The sequence below is a fragment of the Gavia stellata genome, chromosome 18, assembly GCF_030936135.1.
Source record: "Gavia stellata isolate bGavSte3 chromosome 18, bGavSte3.hap2, whole genome shotgun sequence".
Lineage (NCBI taxonomy): Eukaryota > Metazoa > Chordata > Aves > Gaviiformes > Gaviidae > Gavia > Gavia stellata.
In genome coordinates, this window is record NC_082611.1 from 7,170,122 (window position 1) to 7,189,452 (window position 19,331).

The 19,331-nt window shown below is 42.2% G+C and overlaps 1 protein-coding gene across 1 annotated transcript in view; it reads right to left on the bottom strand.

The window, feature by feature from the left end:
* SUN1 (Sad1 and UNC84 domain containing 1) overlaps positions 1-14,737 on the bottom strand; it is a 32,133-nt gene extending 17,396 nt beyond the window's left edge. Inside the window, exons 1-4 of the mRNA XM_059826487.1 lie at positions 14,703-14,737; positions 7,307-7,403; positions 605-799; positions 76-266 (exon numbers count right to left, since the gene is read on the bottom strand). Of these exons, the coding sequence (XP_059682470.1) occupies positions 76-266; positions 605-799; positions 7,307-7,383 (463 nt within the window). The 5' untranslated portion in view covers positions 7,384-7,403; positions 14,703-14,737. The remainder of the gene's footprint in view (positions 1-75; positions 267-604; positions 800-7,306; positions 7,404-14,702) is intronic.
* Between the last annotated feature and the right edge of the window lie 4,594 nt (positions 14,738-19,331).

A 19,331-nucleotide genomic window follows, 5' to 3' on the forward strand; every position in this document is an offset into this window, starting at 1 on the left:
TACATTTATATTTATACACAGGAAACCACAAGCAGTTTTCACAGTTTGATATGAGCAATAGCAATCATTGCCTACCCCAGAAATGATCAACTTCTGTCTGCTCTCGAATCAAAGATTCATTCAATACAGTGGATACCATTGATGCATCACTGGCATGGCTATTGAAACTGCTTTGGCTAAAAATGGAAGAGGTGGATAGATTATTCCTTGGCGTGTGTCTTACACTGCCAGATTGTTTATTCATACTTTTGCGTTGCTTCACCATCCTAGGAGACAAAGCAAAGACAAATAAGACATAGCATTAAAGATGCAAATTTCTGTTAGCCTCTCATTTTATTAAAGGAATAAACAGTCAAGGTATTTCAACACTGATGTGACTAGACAGCTCAAATCAGGTTTAAAGAAATCCTCACCTTCAAGCACCTATACTTTTACAAAGACTTCACTGCAAGCCACATACTGCACATAATTTTTGAAGTATGGCAGTAAACACTGAGGTCAAAGAATAAAACAGTGGGTAACCTATGTTTGTACTATTGTTTTCAAAGAGGAAGTCTCAAGACTCCAACCAATAAATTAACTTGTGATGATAAAAGATGCTTACTTAGAAGACTGTTCTCTGAAGGACATGTTTCCGGCATAAGAGCTGTCATGAAGGGTATCATTCCGTGCATCATCTGATTTATTAAATCCTGCAGCAGCTAACCGTAAACTACGCCGTGACATTCTTGGTGAATCAAATACTGGATCTATCTTGTTTTCGGTCTCAAAATCCAAAGCAGATGAAGAATAACTTGAACTGCAGCAAAATAAGAACAGCAAAGTTACCAGGTTTAAGAGAAAATTCCCCTAGTAACAAACACACCCTTCAAGCTAGTCAAAGTTTCCATTAAAAGCAGCTTATCCATGGTTATGAAGCAATTCCCACAAGATACGCCAAGTAACCCAAATAATTCAGCAGCATCTAGATTTTCAAGGTTGTCTCAAGCAATTCATACTAAAAGTTTAACAACTGAAAGCAAATCACAGTTAGAAAGAAACAACCACCACGGAGACCATGTCTGAAATTTAGCCAGAGCAAGCATTCGTTACACAGCCTAGTTCTTTTGGAACCAATTTGAGAGGAAGCCATTCATGACGCAGTTTCTTCACCACACCTAGCAGCAAATTAAAAATCATGATGCACTCTAAGTTGCAAGGTAAAGATTCATTTTTAGTCAAAGGCTTTTTCTTTTTAATTTTTTTTGTTTGCCAATTCCTTGTTTTGAGAACCAAAGATCCATATGCCACACTACTCTGAATTTCCACCTCCCAACAAGGAGGAACTTCCTCCCTTTATGATACTTAAAGGCTTTCCCACTTTAGCTACATTAATTTAATTACCAATCCTTTTAAAAAAGTAGTTTTAAAAGATTTCTTAATTTAATGCAAATCATTAGAAATATTTAACTCTAAACAAATAAAAAAATGTTTAGAGTCTTTCATCTGTTTTTCTCCGTTTTATCCTACAGAGGCAAGTTGATATGTAGACGAGCTTTGCATCATTACCCCAGGAACTCTACTCCACACTTTTACACTTGATTCTCTCAGAACCTCCATGAAAACTTACAATGAAGATAAAGCAGCCACACAAGGCAAACACAAACAGATTAAACAGAGGAGTCAGTAAGAAACACGTTTACTAAAATAGAAGTTTAGCCTAAAGCAGAATACTCATACTTACAATCAAAGGAAACATTCAGTTATGTAGTTGAGCAGAGCTTGTTGTTACAGGGTATTGCGCAGCAGGAGGCGAGGTCCTAGAACCACTCAGCACTGTGACCCCAAGTATCTAAACACTAAGTGTCTAGGCCAGCTTCCTTAAGGAGCCTATCCCCTCTTGGGCCACAGGGATATACAGAGCTGTAACAGCAGTTACTTCAATATTCCTGGGTTTTTGTTTTGTGTTTTTTTTTTTTTTAAAAAAGAAGAGCTGAGCAAGGCATTGTTAACAAAAGCAGCTCCCTTCTCTCCAAAAATCCCAAACAAAACCAAGCAAGCAAATTAGGTCTGAATGAATAGATTCTACTGTGCAATCTGTACTTGAAATGGAAGCTTTCCTTTTAAAAAATACATACAAACAGCTACTATAAAATATATTTGTGCAAAAACAATTTAATGGAGATAATTTTCTTACACAATCATTAAAGACCCCAGAACATTACAAAGCAGTAATATGATATGTATTGTAGAATCATAGAACTGTTTAGGTTGGAAAAGACCTTTAAGATCATCAAGTCCAGCCATTAACTTAACGCTGCCAAGTCCACCACTAACCCATGTCCCCAGGTACCACATCTACACATCTTTTAAATACCTCCAGGGATGGTGACTCCAGCACTTCCCTGAGCAGCCTGTTCCAATGCTCGACAACCATTTCGGTGAAGAAATTTTTCCCAATATCCAATCTAAACCTCCCCCGGCACAACTTGAGGCCATTTCCTCTTGTCCTATTGCTTGTTACTTGGGAGAAGCAACCAACACCTACCTCGCTACAACCTCCTTTCAGGTAGTTGTAGAGAGCTATAAGGTCTTCCCTGAGCCTCCTTGTATTACTTTGGCATACAAATAAGTTAACATCAGAAGGCCTAGCAGCTACACTTACAGTAGTGATTTAATTCTGACAAGGTGGGTGCTTTAGAAGTGAGTTTCTTCATTGCTCCACAATGCAAAGTAAAGCATGTAAGATGGGACTGTGTCAGAGCACGTGAACTGCATTTCTTTCAGCTAAAAAACTAACCCAGACAATGCACTGCAGGAAAGCACCTAGTTGCTCCAGCAGCAAATTGGCCATCAGCCCACAGGACCAGAGCTTATCCAAAATAACTTCCTCAACCACCCAGATGTGCACAGATTTGATGGCAGGTCTTTGGCACCACCTGCTTGATCTTATTGGTCTGCCCTGCTAATGCTGCCAACTGCAGTGCAACCCTGTGCAAGGCAGGAGGAGTCTAAGCACAACTTAAGACAAACCCAGCATACATTACTATATACAATTATGCTTATTAATCCTCGCTTGCATTTGGGTGGAAGGAGGAGAGGAAATAAGACAGGAGCCTCCTCATGTGAAAACAGATTTAGTCTACATTTGATTAGGTACAAAAGGATGTATTTTTTACAGTTTTGGAAAATATTGTTTAGACAGCTTGCATTCTGACAGATGTGAAGTGAGAATACAGGCTAAATATGGCTCTTCTTGTTGTTCATTCTGAAAGGATCAAAGCCGCAATAGCTTACTATTGAGTTCCTCCCTAAACAGTTGCTTCAGAACTTAGTTTTGCTATTTACACTTGCCACTATGCATTTGCTTTTCCTCATCTTCACCCAATGTTTCTTACAGATACTCAATTCACAAGAACACAAAGTACACAGGACAAGCTGACAGCTGTGACCAGCCCCAATTTGTTTCTGTTTGTGAACACTTGCTGTCATTAAGTACCTCAATGAACATTTATATCAATTTGGGTTGAATACATAGCTTGGAATTGGGCTCTACTATATAAAAAAAGAAAAAATCATGGTATCTTTTCATCTTTAAAAAAAGAGAGCTTCTCCCTCCTTATGCAGGATAATAATTCTCTTCACATTGGAAGTGAATTATCTGTCCTCTGTCAGCAGGACAGTATCTAGAAGTCTCCTAACTTGCCATCTCATTTTCCACGCTTTAGAAAGCAGTCTTTTATTCTACAGAAAGGATTACAGTAAACAAAAACCCCTGCCTTTCCTTTCACAGGACAGAAATGAACCTGTACATTGATGGTACTCCTATCCAATATGTATAGCTAGCAAAAAAAAAAATCTTAAAGGTGGGATGCAATTACCCTACACTCCTAGATAACCTACACAAACAGTGCAGGCTGGTTCCTTCCCCCAACAAACAGCTCTCATGGCTGCTGGAAGATCTGCTGACCGCATCTAGTCTTACATTTCCAGTTTCTTAGCTATTACTTTGATACCTCCTTCACATGAGCTTCTACAGAAAAAGAATGTCCTAGACTTCAGTGGGTTAATTTTCAAGTTTATTTATACGTGGAATGAGAACAAGGTCTGCCAGTTTTAGCACACCTATAGGTTTGGCTGGAGGACCTTAAGTGTAATTTATTTCGTAAGTATTCCTTGGAATGAAACGGGCAGTAGTGTTCTTGATTATTCAAGATAATAATAGATAAATGCAATACACCTAGAGAACTACAGCTAAACACACGTCTTCTAACATGGACGCAGGCATATAATCAGCATACAAATGTTCATACTCTTTTTGACCAGGGCACTGCTTATACTAACTGACCAAGGACACTATCTTTAGTTGTTTAGCTATTGCGTTGATCAGTCCCAGAACACACTTAAAAAACCCAATGGATTTTATTCAACTATTTTGCAGAAAAATACATCCTATTTAATGCTCTGACACAGAAAAAAACCCCCAAACTCTTATTAATTTAATCCATATTTGTGAAGAAAAAGCAGTGTTAAAGGTACCTGAATTGACAAAACCAACACAACTCAAAAGATGACAGTGACTAAAGGATAGATCAGCTTGAAGAGGGGAGTGTAAATTACATGTTGACAAGTGGGTGAGATTCACAAGTTTGACTTGCATTTTGAGGAGGATAAAGGTTATTTAGCTATATTAGTCTAATGCTTTTCTGATCTGGGCTAGAGAAATAAAAGCACAAAGTAGAAGCACTACAAACAGTTATGAACACACAGTAATCCCAGTGAGTATTAATATAAATTCTATTAATAGGTCATAACCAAATCTATTAATAGCTTTGTGGTATCTAACTTCACTGTACTTCTTTCTGCAGTGCTACATGCACAAGCCAATTTCTTTAAAGAAACTCACAGATTTTGTGAAGATTGAATTGTCAAAGGCAGAACAAGCCAGATCAGAATATAAGCAAAACAAATGCGGGGGGGGGGGGGGCGTGGAGAAGAAGGAATGAACTTCAACATGAAAATATTTCCGATTAGCAACTCTGCCTAACTCACCCTTTCCTCAGATTCTTCAAATATTGCTTGACCCAAGGTAGGAAGAGCTACATCAATAATAGATGGCATTCTGCACAGATTCAGCAAGCAGACACACAGCGAGAGTCTGCTCAAAAGACTGGAGTTCACTCTCTTGACACCCTGAAAGCAGGCAGTGTACCAAGCAGTTTTGCCCCATTATTTTAGTATTTGGGGCTTCATAGAGTTTTTCAAGAGGAAATTTTAAAGAAAGTGCTTGCTAATCCTTCCTTTCTACACAAAGAAGAATCACAATGAATTAATTTCAACCTAGTTTAACTATACTTGCCTTCATTAAGTTATTAAACTTCAGAAATGGATAGAGCTGGATAAGTTGAACGCTTATACCTAACATAGTTTAACACAGCAAAATGGGAGGCCGAAAAGTTTCAAGACATGTGACCAATCTTAATTTATGTAGGAAGTCAAGCACTCCAACTGTCTTCTACACAAAACCCAAATTCATAACGAACTATACTTCAGATTTCAAATAGGATTCATCATTCTGCATCTTCCTTTCCTGACAGGTTAATCTTTGCTCCTGTAGTATTCTTGTTTGCTTCAGAGAGAAACAAAACTCTTATCCAAGAAAATAGTGGGCAAGAAGAAAAACCCAGCTCAGAAAGGTCTTAACCCCAGATTAGTTTAAGCAAGCCATTGAATTCTACTTTGCTAATACTCTTGGAAATACATATAAAAAAGAAAAATCAATCTTAATTTCTTAAGTTAATACTAAGACCTACTTATTCCCTCTTGTCTGCAGGAAAGATTAGTTGCTGTGGAGAAGATTGTACAGTAGAACATATTAGTATCATTTCAGACAAATATAACAACTAAGAAATCAAATTAGATGACAATTTCACAGCTTGTTTTAAGAAAGATATGCTCACAGAGACATAAAAGTCACTGTCTAAACAACCTGAAGAATCAAAGTCTACTTTCATTGTTCACAGTAGAGAAAGTTATCCTCTGTAAGAGAGTTAAAATATTTCAGCCAATCTGTATGGTACATCTGCAATGTAGAGCTATCTAAAAAACATTTAGCAATATAATAGTGAACCTGCTGGCTGATATAAGGCACATAAATCATCTTTCATTGTCCAGCATGCTTTTTCTTGAAATTAGTAAACCTACTTGTATTTAACCAACATTCTACCACTTTGTTTCTAAAAATTCAGTAAGAGTTGCAATTTAATTGACACAACATAAAACACATCCCATTTTGCAACATTATTGACATCAGACTATAGCAACAAAAAACCATAATCCCCAACAAAAAACTGATGATGCTACACTTTTAGAGTACACAAAAGCAAGAATATTAAGTTAGTGATCTCTTTAATTCTACAGTTCTGCCAACTTCTGTTTCGTTGGCAAGTAGCCAAGTATTCTCCAACCTAAGTACTATCTTTTAATATACATTAAATACATAATAATGATTTACAGGTACAGAATAGAAAAGCAATCTCATACCGCATCCTAATGAACAAATTTTTTTAAAACTTAAAATTAGCTAAACCAATAACTCAGCCTCACTGATTTATACTTGCTTCAATACATCTACTAACCCAACAACAGGAAAAGAAAAGCTAGATTAATCAGCAGCCACAATCTGCTCTATTTAATATTAAATAACTCAAATGGGCATCACAACATTTATTTTGAATACATAATACAAAAACTAGCAAACACACTACAGTTATTTAGAAAACTGAAGTGATTTAAGAAAAAGCCTAATAGCAGTCAGTTTAATAAAAAGATACAAGAAAAAACAAGTCATTAGAATACAGATTATACATTCACACAACAAGCGGTTTTGCTAAAAAAAAAAAAGTAAGCAATATGCAACTTCCAGCCAAGTTTCACACTAGCGGCAATGAGGGCGTATCAATCAGTGTTTTAAAGTGAAAATGGTACCAAGTCACAAAAGAAAACACACACAGAAGTTACAAAACATACCAGAAAACATCTAAGAATTTTGATGACGTATTTACAGAAATAAAACAGCAATTGTAACTAGGCGGAGACTAGTTATTCATAGCAACTAATAAACACTGAGTCATTACCTTAGTCATTGTCCTGTTAGTTCAACATGTATTCTTTCCTCCATTTCAGAGAAAGCAGTTATTTTCAAAGCAGACTAGATAAAGCATGCTTCTTCAAAGAAGTCAGCTACTTACCATGAAAGCTAAACTCTCCAGAATTAACAACATTCAGAGAACATATAGTTTCTCTACAAGAAGAAAAGAGTTCTCACCTGAGTGCATATGTATAGCCAGTGTTCTCTGGCAGACATTGGGGAGGAGTGTACATGTGTAGACGTGAAAAGTCCATGTTGACTGTTTCAAATCATACTGTAAAAGGTGAAAATAAAGTAATGCAATGACTTAAAGTTACGTAAAGTCAATGTAAGAGCCCTTGCACTGTTCAGCCTGTGTTATGAAGTACTGAAACAAAAAAGCTACTGTTACCAGAAATATGGAGCTCTCAGTATTTCAGCAGTATTGCTGCTAATGCTAGATATCCCTTATCGGTACTGCATGAAGCTCAGTGTACTTCTGACCGCAACTTTCTTTATGATACTCTATTTTCAGCAATTTCCGAGTTCTCTAGAACATTACTGTAGTATGAGCCAAGCTCTTATCACAACTATACTACAACACTTCCACAGGAACTAAGTTACTCTAGCATCCCTAAAATCTAAGCATAAAAAATTAAAAAACTACGTAGCCATGCCTTCAGAGATCTCTTCATAATGAGTTTTGCTTTGAAAGCCCACTGAGGAAAGCACAGGCTGTTCTGTGCACCAACAAAGCTTAACACAGATGAAAGCTGAGAAAGTTTTTACATATAGTCAAATCATTTTACTCTACAACCTTTGAACACCATCCACTAAGCAGCAAGGAAGCTTCCTTCGTTTCACATCAAATGGCAATATTTGGTATTGGTTAATTTATTCTTTTCATAAAAACAGTGAATACACACCCTAGCAGAAGGGCCAACTGCAAAGTGACTCACATGGCTAGAATTAGGTACATTTCCCAGAGTGCCATCCACTTCCAAAAAAAATAATACCCAAAATCAAACCCAACCCACACTTGTAAAACTTTCCATGGGGTCTTTGAAAAGTGTTCTAGATTTACGAAGAAAATAAAAACTAATGTTTTTGTATCAAGAAACTTGCAGAGCTGCATGGGTGACTACTTGTGGCATTATACAATTTGACTTTTAAGTTCAAAATATTTGCAAAAAACCTTGAGTTTCTCAGTTTTATTAGCCACAAGGAAAGTTTTGCTTTTCCAGAAAAGATTCTTTGACAGTTGGTTATTCATGGTTAACAAAATAGGGATCTGACTATCCTGGAATTGCATGGTTAGCAAAGCAGAATCCTGGCTATTTTCAGATCATCTACAGCTCCTGTTTCAGCAGCAGTAAAACATATTCCACACAACTGTGTTGACATGCCTAAACTAAGGTAAAAATATCCCTTGCTACACTTCAATTCTTATAAAGAAAACATCAACAAGTATCTCATTTTGGAGATGCACTTTGCTATGCTGAAGTAAGAGTTTTCATTTGTATAGCTACATATACATAAGAAACAGACAAAAAGCACGGAGTCACAGGTACAGGTAATAGCAGTTGAAAAAGAAATCTCTATACATAACACTAAAATGCTCTTAGTCAGTCCACCTGTAGCCTCCAAATCCTGATGTCAATAAGGCAGGAGGATATTTCCATTACTACTGAAGATAGAGTTTCCTTCCCGTTTTTTAAAAAAAAAAAAAAAAAAAAATCAAAACTTACAGGCCTAAACATCATAGCTTTCTGAAACCAAGCACCTCCCATGCATTTATGGGATTAATGAAAAATAAGGTCTCTCACTTCAGCAACTTATAATATTAGAAAACTGATTAGAAAACTAATATTAGAGAAAGCATTTCCATTAAGTGATCTTTCTCTAAACTTACTTCACCTGTCCCAGAGCCATAATGCTTTCACTGGCTTGTATATAAAATTTGTTGTTTGTTTAAAGGAAGCTTAAATCAGTAGTGCAGAAATATTAGCAAAGCAGTCTAACTCTCTTGATAGAATAAGCAGCAAATACTGCTAGAATACACAATAACTGCTGCCATACTTGAACAACAAATAAGAGCTCATCTTAGGACATAGGAAACAGGAACCAGGGAGTAATGATTGCCCAGTAACAAAAGTGGAGATACAGTGAATTTTAAGGTGAGCAATGTTGATAACATCAGACAGCACTTGTTTTAAACAACAGCAAAACAGGTTTCTCAGACATATGACCACTGAAATTCAAAACCATGATTAAGGTTGATCTGTTTAAATTGGTCCACCCCAATAGAAAGATTTTTGAAATCACAAGCCAGGGACACCTCTGTTTAGTTTCCACTAGAGCTGATCTTGACGAATCAGCCCACATCATTTCATCAATAAACCTACTTTTTAACTGGCAACTCAATAGCCGATGTAATGCTTTTGACACCCAGCAGTCTTTTCCCACATGGAAAGCTAGGCTACGCAGGTGAGCTTTCAGTAGCTACCCAACTCCTCCCTCTGTCTCTGCTACCCATACCGGCCAGGCAAAGGCAGACTTTGAAAAATAACATATTGGCTCAGCTTCTTTACTGTTCTTTTCCCCTTTCCTACCAGTTCTCTATTTACTTGATTTCTAAAGAAATAAAATGCTAGAGTTTGCATCATATTCCTTATTTGTTAAGGTTTGAAATACATCATTAAGTTAGTATCAGATCGAATATGTACTTGACAATGGCACTGCTAACTGAAAAGCCTTGCAGGTATTTATGCATAGGTCTATTAATAGCTGGTTTTCATAGCACCAAGATCTCTGGTAAGCGTAACAGGTTTGCCATTTAAACACCACATAGTTAGAAATCACTCTTAGAAGATTTAGAGGCTTGGTTTGATTCACTGTTTGTCTGGTGCTCTAAAATTAATTCAGACTCAATGGGAAAAACATTTACTCAATTTTTCAAAGCAACAAAACAGCCTTAACTGACTTAAGCAGAACTTGAAAATAATCTTCAGAGATAACCACCACAATTTTCAAAAACAAGCATCTAAAATTTACTATGAAACTGGATATTTTTTTAAAAACCTGGCCACTAGTTCAGTAACTTAATTTTAGTTATCCATTTCTTCAAAACAAAACCCTCAAAACAAACAATCAATCCAATTTATTTAATAGAAATTAGTATTAGTAGAAATAGTATTAGTAGAAATATTCTACATACTTATTACAGCAGAACTTTAAATTATGGAACAGACCAGGGGTGGGTGGAGGACAATAACTCCCTCTAATTTGTTCACTCATGTTTAACAGCACTCCACCTTTCATCTATTATTTCTTCTCATTTATGAAACTTTCAACTGGAACAGAAAGAGACATGCTAATAAAATATTTTGGAAATTTAAAACCACAGAACTTGGCAGAGAACCCGAGATGTAGACATAGTACTTAGTTCCAGTTCAAACACTTCTGGATGCCCAGCAGATTTATGATTTAGGTACATAGATCTGTCTGGACTCAGATTCATGTAGGCTTTTGGTATCAGCTTTGCTGCAAGCATTACTGGGCCCAAACTTTAAATAGCCTTTTTTCCTTCCTCAGAAGCCCATAAACATCTATTCCTAAGCACTAAGGGATGTAGAGTGAAAGAACTCAGCATGTAGTTGCATAGAAAACCCCAAGTAGTAGGAGTGCATTTATAAGACAACCTAAAGGCACTTAAAGAGAAGCACACATTTCAGCTAGAAGGCAAGTGTACACTAGAATGCGCCTCAACTTACAAACTAGCTTCCACGTTCCTGGAGAGGAGACAGATGGATTATTTGCTCTTTTGGGGGAAGCAGACAACAAACATCTCAAGCATGATCTCTCCTTTGCAATTCAACTGAATCAGTGTTACAATAAATCAGCAGAGTAGAAGAGCAGAAGACACAGATTCTGATTTGGCCAGAACACAAGGAAGCACAGGGACTCCTGTAATCAGTGCAGCAGAATTTACTTTTGCACAAAGCCCCTTGCATGTCTCCAGAGGATGTGGGTTATGAAGCACCTGAGTGGCATGAGACCGCACCACTACCTCATAAGCCTGTTTATCTGAAAATCACTTTGAGAATCAGCCAGCCTCAACGAAACCCTAGTACCACTGCAGCAAACTTCCTGGCTTTCATGGAAGGTGATGAGATGCTCTGATAATGGCCTTTAAGCACAGAAGCATCACCAAATGCACTTTGTATATACGCTACAAGCATGTGACTACGTCCCTTTGGGTACATAAATAGACTTCCACCAACACACTAGCTAGGTACTTCCCCAAGAACACCCTTTGTGACAAAGGAAGCATTAAATCGCCATTTCACAAACGGGACCCTGGCAGAGTAGAAATATTCACCAGGAAGACTGTTACAGAATGAGAAAATTTACAAGAAAGCATGTCTTATTTTTTATGTTACAAGGGGTAAAAAAATTAAACATTTAAAGTCTTAGAGAGACATTGGTAGTACTGCTTCAATTAGACCCTATTCTATCCTTACCTTTTAAAGCAAACAAATCAAGTTTAAGTCATTATGATTTAACATACTAATGCCAGAAAAGCTAAACAGACTTTTGGGCAAATTATTAATAAGAATGAAACTGGAGTATGCAATCCTATCAGTTCCTGAGAGCAAGCCATTTTTCACTTGTAATTTCAATTTCTATTTTCTACTATTATGCAGAATAGCCAATAAAATTCCTCTTTTTGGTAAAAGACAAATTCCTAAGTAAATCTACTCCACGAAGAATGTTTCCAGATACCCAATTAACTACTAGTTTAAACAGGCTGAAGAGCAAAGAGCTCCAAGCTAAATCAGCATTTTATTAAAACACACATTCTTAAAACATTAGTATTGCTTTAAAACGAAAGTACAAAGGCAAACAAAAAAATCCCAAGTAATAAAACCCACATTTTAAACTAGATGTTACCATTGAGTATTATAGCAAAGATTCTCAAATACAGGTGTCAAACTGTAACACCACTAACAAAAAAGAGGTTCTTCCCAAAGCAGTAATACTGCATATTCACATTAAGCACCCCTTCAAATGGTTTTTAAAAGGAAGGTCGATAGAAACCAGCTATACATTGAGCTACGGTGAAACAACAAACCCGCCTGTTCATGTTCATTGTTTACACACACACAGCACCTGTAACACCGCATGGCAACACACCGAGTCATTTTATAAGCTAGCAACCTCCAGCCCGTCTCACAACCAAATACATACAGAGTCTTCAGCGCACAAGCCTCACCAGGCCTCTGCATTTAAAGAGATTCAGCGCTTTGCTCAAGGCCTCCCCCATCAGACTCCACAAGCTGCCACAGAATCCGGGAGTTTCAAAGCGCTCCAGCAGCCTGCCCAGGCAAGCCTCCGGGCCGGCGGGGCCGCACGGGAAGGGTGGAAGGCGCGGCCGGTACCCAGCGCCGCGGCTGCACCGGCGGGGGGGAGCGGGGGGCGCCGGGGGGCCGCCGCGCCGCGCCCGCGATGGCGGCCCGGGCTCAGGGCGCGCTCCCCGGCGGACAGGACATACTGTTCCATGCCACACCGCAGGATCCCAAAATGGCTTCCGGGCCCCAACAAAGCCCGCAGGATCCGACGGATGCGGCCCAGCCTCCCTGAGCTTCCCCTGTCACTCAGGGGCTGAGTTTGAATTCACTGGACGCGGCCGGCGCGGCCAGCCCCCCGCTCTCCACCCGCTGCCTTCCCCGCCGAGGGGTCCCACGCTCCCAGCTCGCTCCCTGCGGACGCGTGTGCGCACGTCATTCCTGTTGGTTTTAACCATCAGCTCACCGGCAGCTAGCCAAAGGCATGGTGTACTTACTGTCTCGCGTTCCTAAGGCGCTTCACTTGCCCAATAAAACAACCTCAATATTAACCGTCTAACAAAACACAAGCCAACTTACAACTAACTCCTACACCCGAATGCCTAAAATGTCCACAACTCTCATAATCGCCAAGTCCGCCAAGTAGCACAGATTTAAGGGTATATAGCTGCCATATTTACTAATACATCAGTGTAAAGAGCCTACTAAGCTTGTCAGCAAAGCCCTCCATACAGACCACTAACAACAAAAAAGCCTGCAGCTCACTTCCGTAATGTTATTACGAAAACCAGCAAATAGTAATACACCCCCAGAGGGGACAGGGGAAATTAGACAGTAAGATCAACTTGGAAATTCAACAGAAGCATTAGCCTGTAATAGTCAGTTGCAAAGCACTAAGAATTTTTTTTTAAAAAACGAGCGAAGATTCCACTTCCTTTTTGTGTAATGTTAAACTGAAAACCAGACGGTGGGATGGGGGATTGCAAGTACTGTAGAAACATGGAACCTGGCATTTGCTAGCTAAGATTTCCCTTTCCTATAACATATTATAAACAATACCTTTTTCTAATAAATACGAAACACAAAATAAGGCAAACCAAATACTTTTTCTTTCCAGCAGGCATAAAACTCTTTGAGACTGTCAGAAAACAGGCGCTGCCTCTAAACAGTTTTGTGTTTCAGATGCTTCTACCCCCGTGGTTACCAAAAAACAACCAAACATGATCACCACATCAGAAGCACAGCTCTATCATCTCAAAATGAGCACAATACTGAAATATCATATTTTGCAGTAAAAGTACGAGCACTCAGTGAGCGATGCCAAACTCTTTTACAGAAAAACCCTGTCTGTTCAACACCACTTTCCCCACAGCAGCAGTTCACTGACACCAGCTGCCCTGAGGTGACAACAGGGGGGAGAGTGAAGACAGGCTTGACACTACCCAGCACCAGACCACAACATCGGTTACAGTACGTTACATTTGCACTAAAGCTCAGCAGCTGCAGTGAGCGCAGGCGCTCAGCACACTTATCAATTCTTTCTAAATCAGAGTGGAAAGCTGCAGGTTATAGTTACTTCGGACAAGAAAACGCTCCAACTGGCAGGCCAAGAGGCACCCAAGCAGGCAGACAGCTACGGCAGAGACTTGTCTCTCCTTCCAGCTTAACAGCGCCGATTCCAAGTAACTTCGGGCCCTAAAGAGAGGTCAGCATTGGACCCAACAACTCCAGCCGGCTCTCCAACGCGACGTCCTCACGCCCTGCTGCCTTCCTTCGACTCCGACCGAGCTGAGGAAGAGGCCGATCTCCCCCCCGCCCAGAGGAGGATGCAGGCCGAGACACAGCACCCCAAAGGCTCCCAGGCGGGCAGCTGCCCAACGCGGCCCCGGCCGCCGGAGCCCGCCTTGCCCGGGACCGGCCCTCGGGGCGGGAAGCGGCGGCGGGCGGGCCGAGGCGGGAGCGGGCGGCAGCTGCCGCCACTCAGCGGGTGACGGGTAAACGGGGGCGGGGGGGCGGCTGGCAGCGCGGCAACGGCCGGAACGGGCTGGCGCCGAGCTGTTTGCCAGCTCCCCCCCGCGCTGAGGAAGGGCGGGGGAAACGCGGCCTGACCCCTGAGGGAAAGGGGAGACCCCCGTCCGCCCCAGCGCGGCCGCGGGGAGGGAGAGGCTCCCCCTCACAGGGGGCGGCGGAGAGGGGGGGCCGCGCGCACGCGAGGCCGGGGCTGCCGGTGCCCGGGTGGCGGTTACCTGGTACCGGCAGAGCGCAGGAAAGGCAGAACCACCGGCGGCGGCAGCAGCGGCGACGGCTGAGATTGGCCTCGCCCCGCCCGCTTTGCCGGGGCCGCCGGGAGGCCCCGCCCCGCCCGCGCGGCGCGTGCCGCCAGCGCCCCCCTCTGCAGCCCGCCCCGCCCACCGAGCACCGCCCCTCACACCGCCCCGGCCCCGCGGCCCATGGCGGGGTTCCCTCCTCTGCAGCGGGCACCGCTCCATGGCGGCACCGCTCCATGGCGGCACCGCCCCGGCTCCCCCGGGGCTGCCCTTCCCTGCCGGGGCTGCCCTTCCCTGCCTCGGGCTCTTCCCTCCAGCGGCACCGGCCTGCTGGCGGCCGCAGCCAGGCTGCCCCCTGCCTCGGCTTCCCCCTCCGCAAAATGGAGCCGTGGATGCCTCTGGAGTGAGAAGGGCTGAAGAGACGTGGAGAGTTACCTCTGATTTTCACTTTGGCCTCTGTTGCTTGGATCCCGATTGACTTTCTTCCCCGGTATTTCTGCCTCTCCCCTCGCTGTTTCCTTCCCACTCAGTCGTCTTGGGATTTTCTTTCCCTTCCGCCTGCCGTTCTCCTCGAAGGCCCGGGCACTTGCCCAGCACACCCCGCCGCTCGCCGGGGTTGAAGCGCTTCGGTGCAGCGCTACGCTCAAGTGAGCTTCACCGCTGCCGACACCAGGCTACGGTAACCGCTGGACAGCCGTACGGAAAAGAAATGTCACAGGCCTGCTTTCAGCAGAGAAGTCGTGCCGTGGAACAAGCCCCATTGTTCAAATATTTGGGGAACGTATGCAAACGCATTCAATTTGAAATCTGTGCCTGAGTCACGTTTTGTTAAACCGTCCGTCTCCTCAAGCCTACAGTTTTCTTGTGGGCATCGCAATGCTGTGCGCTGCGGGCAGGGATGGTTCAAATGGCAGTAAACGGAAGAACAGGGAATGTGTCACCCGAAAGGGTAATCAGGCCAAAAATTGTTATTTACTTGTGTGTGCAAAAGAAATGACTCAGCTTGCTGAGAAAGACTGGGTAATAAATATGTAATTATCAAACAAATAAATAGACTCTGTGTACTTGTTTGGATACCAAATGGGTAAAAGCAGCTAATCCTCAAGAAACCGAAAAGGGTGCAAAATAAAGACATCCACGTAAGACGTTAGCTGATGTCGATGTAGCGCTGATTTTAGGCAATTACTGTTTATTTTAAAAGAGCTTTGCTCTAGTTCTGTTTAAGTTTTAAGATGCTGCAGCCAAAGTTGAGCTGATGCCAGTGACACTTGGAAGCCAGCACATAATTTGGTCAGATGCGCAGCCCCTCACCAGTCGCCTCCTCCCGGCACGTGGCTGACTACCTTGCAGAAATCACCTCACTTTTCTGACCACCCCTTCTCTTTCTGTACTTACTCCGCACCTGTTTTCTTGTCTTTAGAGTAGATAATGTTTAAGGGCTTAAGATATCCAGGGCAAAATCACTTCTTGCTTTAAATCTCCCTGAAATTCTTTGGTGGTGTAAGGCCAGGCCCTCTCAGGGGTATTTCTCCCCCCGCTCCCCTGGAGCCCAGCCAGGGCAGGCTGCGCTCCGCGCTGGCAGGACGAGGCATGTCGCGCTCCCCGGGCATTGCTCCAGCTCCCGGGGCTGCTCTGACTTGTCCCGAGCAGTTGTTTTTCCATCAGGACCAGGCCACGAGGCTGGAGGAGGATGGCTTAGACTCAACTTCCCCTCTGCTCCTTGGCTATGAGGAACAACAGAGCCCTTGGCTTCTAGCATTTAAGGGAAACTTGGTCCGATGTTCCAGTTTTGTTAAAAGAAGCTGGTACACCTAAGGACTTAATTTTCCCACGTTTCAGAAGAAACTGCTCTGAGGCAAACAAAAAATCTTCCGAAGTTTTTCAGCATCCAACAATGAGCTCTGAATGTGAAGTGGGCTCACTTAATTTTATTGGCTAAGCTGAAGTCTGTAGAAGAACGGTTGATAAGAATAAAAACTGATCCTATTAAAAATGTTTCCGTTTTAGCACTCTAGAGGGTAGCTAAGAATTCAGGAAAAAAAGCTTTGTTAACTGACACCAGGTACAGGGAAACTGCAATACAAGGCCAAACCAATCCGAGGTCCACATTTCTCTAGTTCTACCTCTTCTTTCCATCCCTTCCCACCGCGATTCCTACATTTTTGCTTCCTTCCCTTCCAACCGTGATTCCCACTCCTGTTCCCAGTGCACTCCTGCACTCACACCTAGCAAACCTGTTCTGCTCCGCGTTCTGGCCCTTGCTATCAGCCACAAAGGTACAGGTCCTCATAGCAATTGAAGGTAGGGACTGAACGTGACAGAAACCAGTGCAGCAAGGTGTTTCTGACTGGTAATACTGGGTACTGGGCACGGCATGCTGCCGTGCAGGTTGGAAAGGGTGAAACATTGCACATCCCAGGGTTACAGAGGGCCAGCGCTCCACGGTACGTACATCATCAGGGCAGGGGGTGCCTGAAGCACTGTGCAGGCTGGGGTACCACGGGGGGATTGCTGAGCGCAGGGCGGTGCTGTGTGATGGGGCAGCGAGGGCACCAGGGCAATGCTTCGAAGTCCGAAGGTTGGGAAGCGCTGGAGTGCGTCGCAGGGAGCTCAGCAGCAGCCTGGGGAGGGGTGCTGGGGTCGGGGTGCGTCGGCAATGTGTGGCAGGGATGTGCTGGGCAAAGGGGATGCTGTGAATTTGTTCCTTAGCGAGAGGAAATGTGGTGAGCTTTATGTCCAGGGCTGGGGAGATGATCATATATATGTGTATGAAAATCGCCTAAAGTATCTATGATTCTATGAAGGCCGATTTCTTGCTCATTAAAGAAGAAGTTTCTTGCTATTCGCATCACACATTATGGTTAAACTCATGAGGGCCCTTTCTCCACACCATCACTGCTGTCAGCCAAAGGCAATGGGCGCTCCACACAGTGCAATTAGGTTATCAGTTAAAAGGGGGCTGCAAGGCACTTCAATTCAATTTTGCCACTAGATCCTGCCATCGTCCTGACTTACAGGGGATTTCAGACGCTAACAAGAAAAGCCGATTACATACAAGGCAGGCCGACAGAGCAGCCGTTCTCCTCACAGCTCTCATCTGCTGCTTCATCACAGTTGCTGCTGCTCACGAGCTTCCCTGCGGGACTGATCTCAGTAAATGGACACAAGCCTGTTAACTAATTTTTGTGGATCCTTCAGCTGCCTAATAATGATTTTTTTGCTTTGTTTTTCTTTCTCTCTTTTTAAAACATGGTTTGAGCTTCACTTGAAGGGCTGAGGCACAGAGCAGTCCATTATGTGTCCGACAGGACCAGCTCTGATTCACTCTTCTAGCCAACCGTTGCTCACCTTGCCAGGCAGTGATACTAACATGGATTCTGCAAATGAAACAGAAACTTGGCTCCTCTCAAATCAGCAGTTGATTTCCAGAGGCCAACATGTTACTTTATACCTGGGGCATTGCTCTAGTATGTTTGTGTTGTGCAGACAAGGGACTTCCCCCAAGTTAGATAAAGTCTATGCAATAACTCATCAGAACTCCAATCTAATCTAGAGTACTACAGCTATTATAGTATAATAACCTCTGGTTATAACTGGAAATAACGATTATAGTATAGTATATACTGTAGTTCTACTATACTATTATACTATGGTAAAACTATACTATTATACTATACCATAGAAAAACTATATATTATAACCATAATAGTTATTTGCTATTATACTATAATTTATTATTTTATTTACTGTATTTAAGTCATTACACTATAATAGCTATAGTTCTCTATATATAGATTACAGTTCTGATGTGTTGTTATAGTTTCTAATAACTTTGCGGTTATAACTGGAGGTTAGTCTCTGGGGAGCACACTGCATACGCAAGCAGACAGTGTGCATTCGGGCATCTTTACCGTGCACTCAGATGACACGGAGCACTGCCAGACACCTGCAGACAGACTGTCTACAATCTGCCTAAAGCATTTCTGAGGAAATCTGCAGATTGCCCTTAAGAACCCACATGGATGAGAAGTGGATGGATCTGGGAACATACCTAACCTCCAGTCTCCCCTAAAAATGCTCTCTGATGTAGACTTTCTCTCAAAGTCTAAGTGCCTCATTTGACAGTGCTCTCTCAACATCTAATTAATTGATTATATTTAAGGTAGTCAAATACTTAGAAGATTCTATAGTCAGTTAGACAAATGCAGGCACTTACCAAAAACTTCGTTTTGCTGAGAATCCAAGTCCTAGGATCCTCCACAACAGGTCTTCTAGCTTACAAGGACGAAGACAGAAGCACATCTGTTCGTCACAGGAAGGGCAGGGCTAAAGCCTGCTTATCTAAAGAGTCTGAAAGTCCGAGATAACTATTTTGCCCAAAAAAATTCTCCTTGCTTAAAAGTTACGTAATGAATATGATCCTACGAACTTTATGCAATGTACACAAATAAAATCTAGTACATATAACAGCTGATCCAGCAAAATAGAAAAAAAAATCATACATTTCAACTGATGCAGTAAAAGGTTGAAGCTGAGAAAGTTGATTCTCAAAGAAAATAACTTTAAAACCCAGGCTCGTACATCATCCACTGGAGACTTGATAATAGT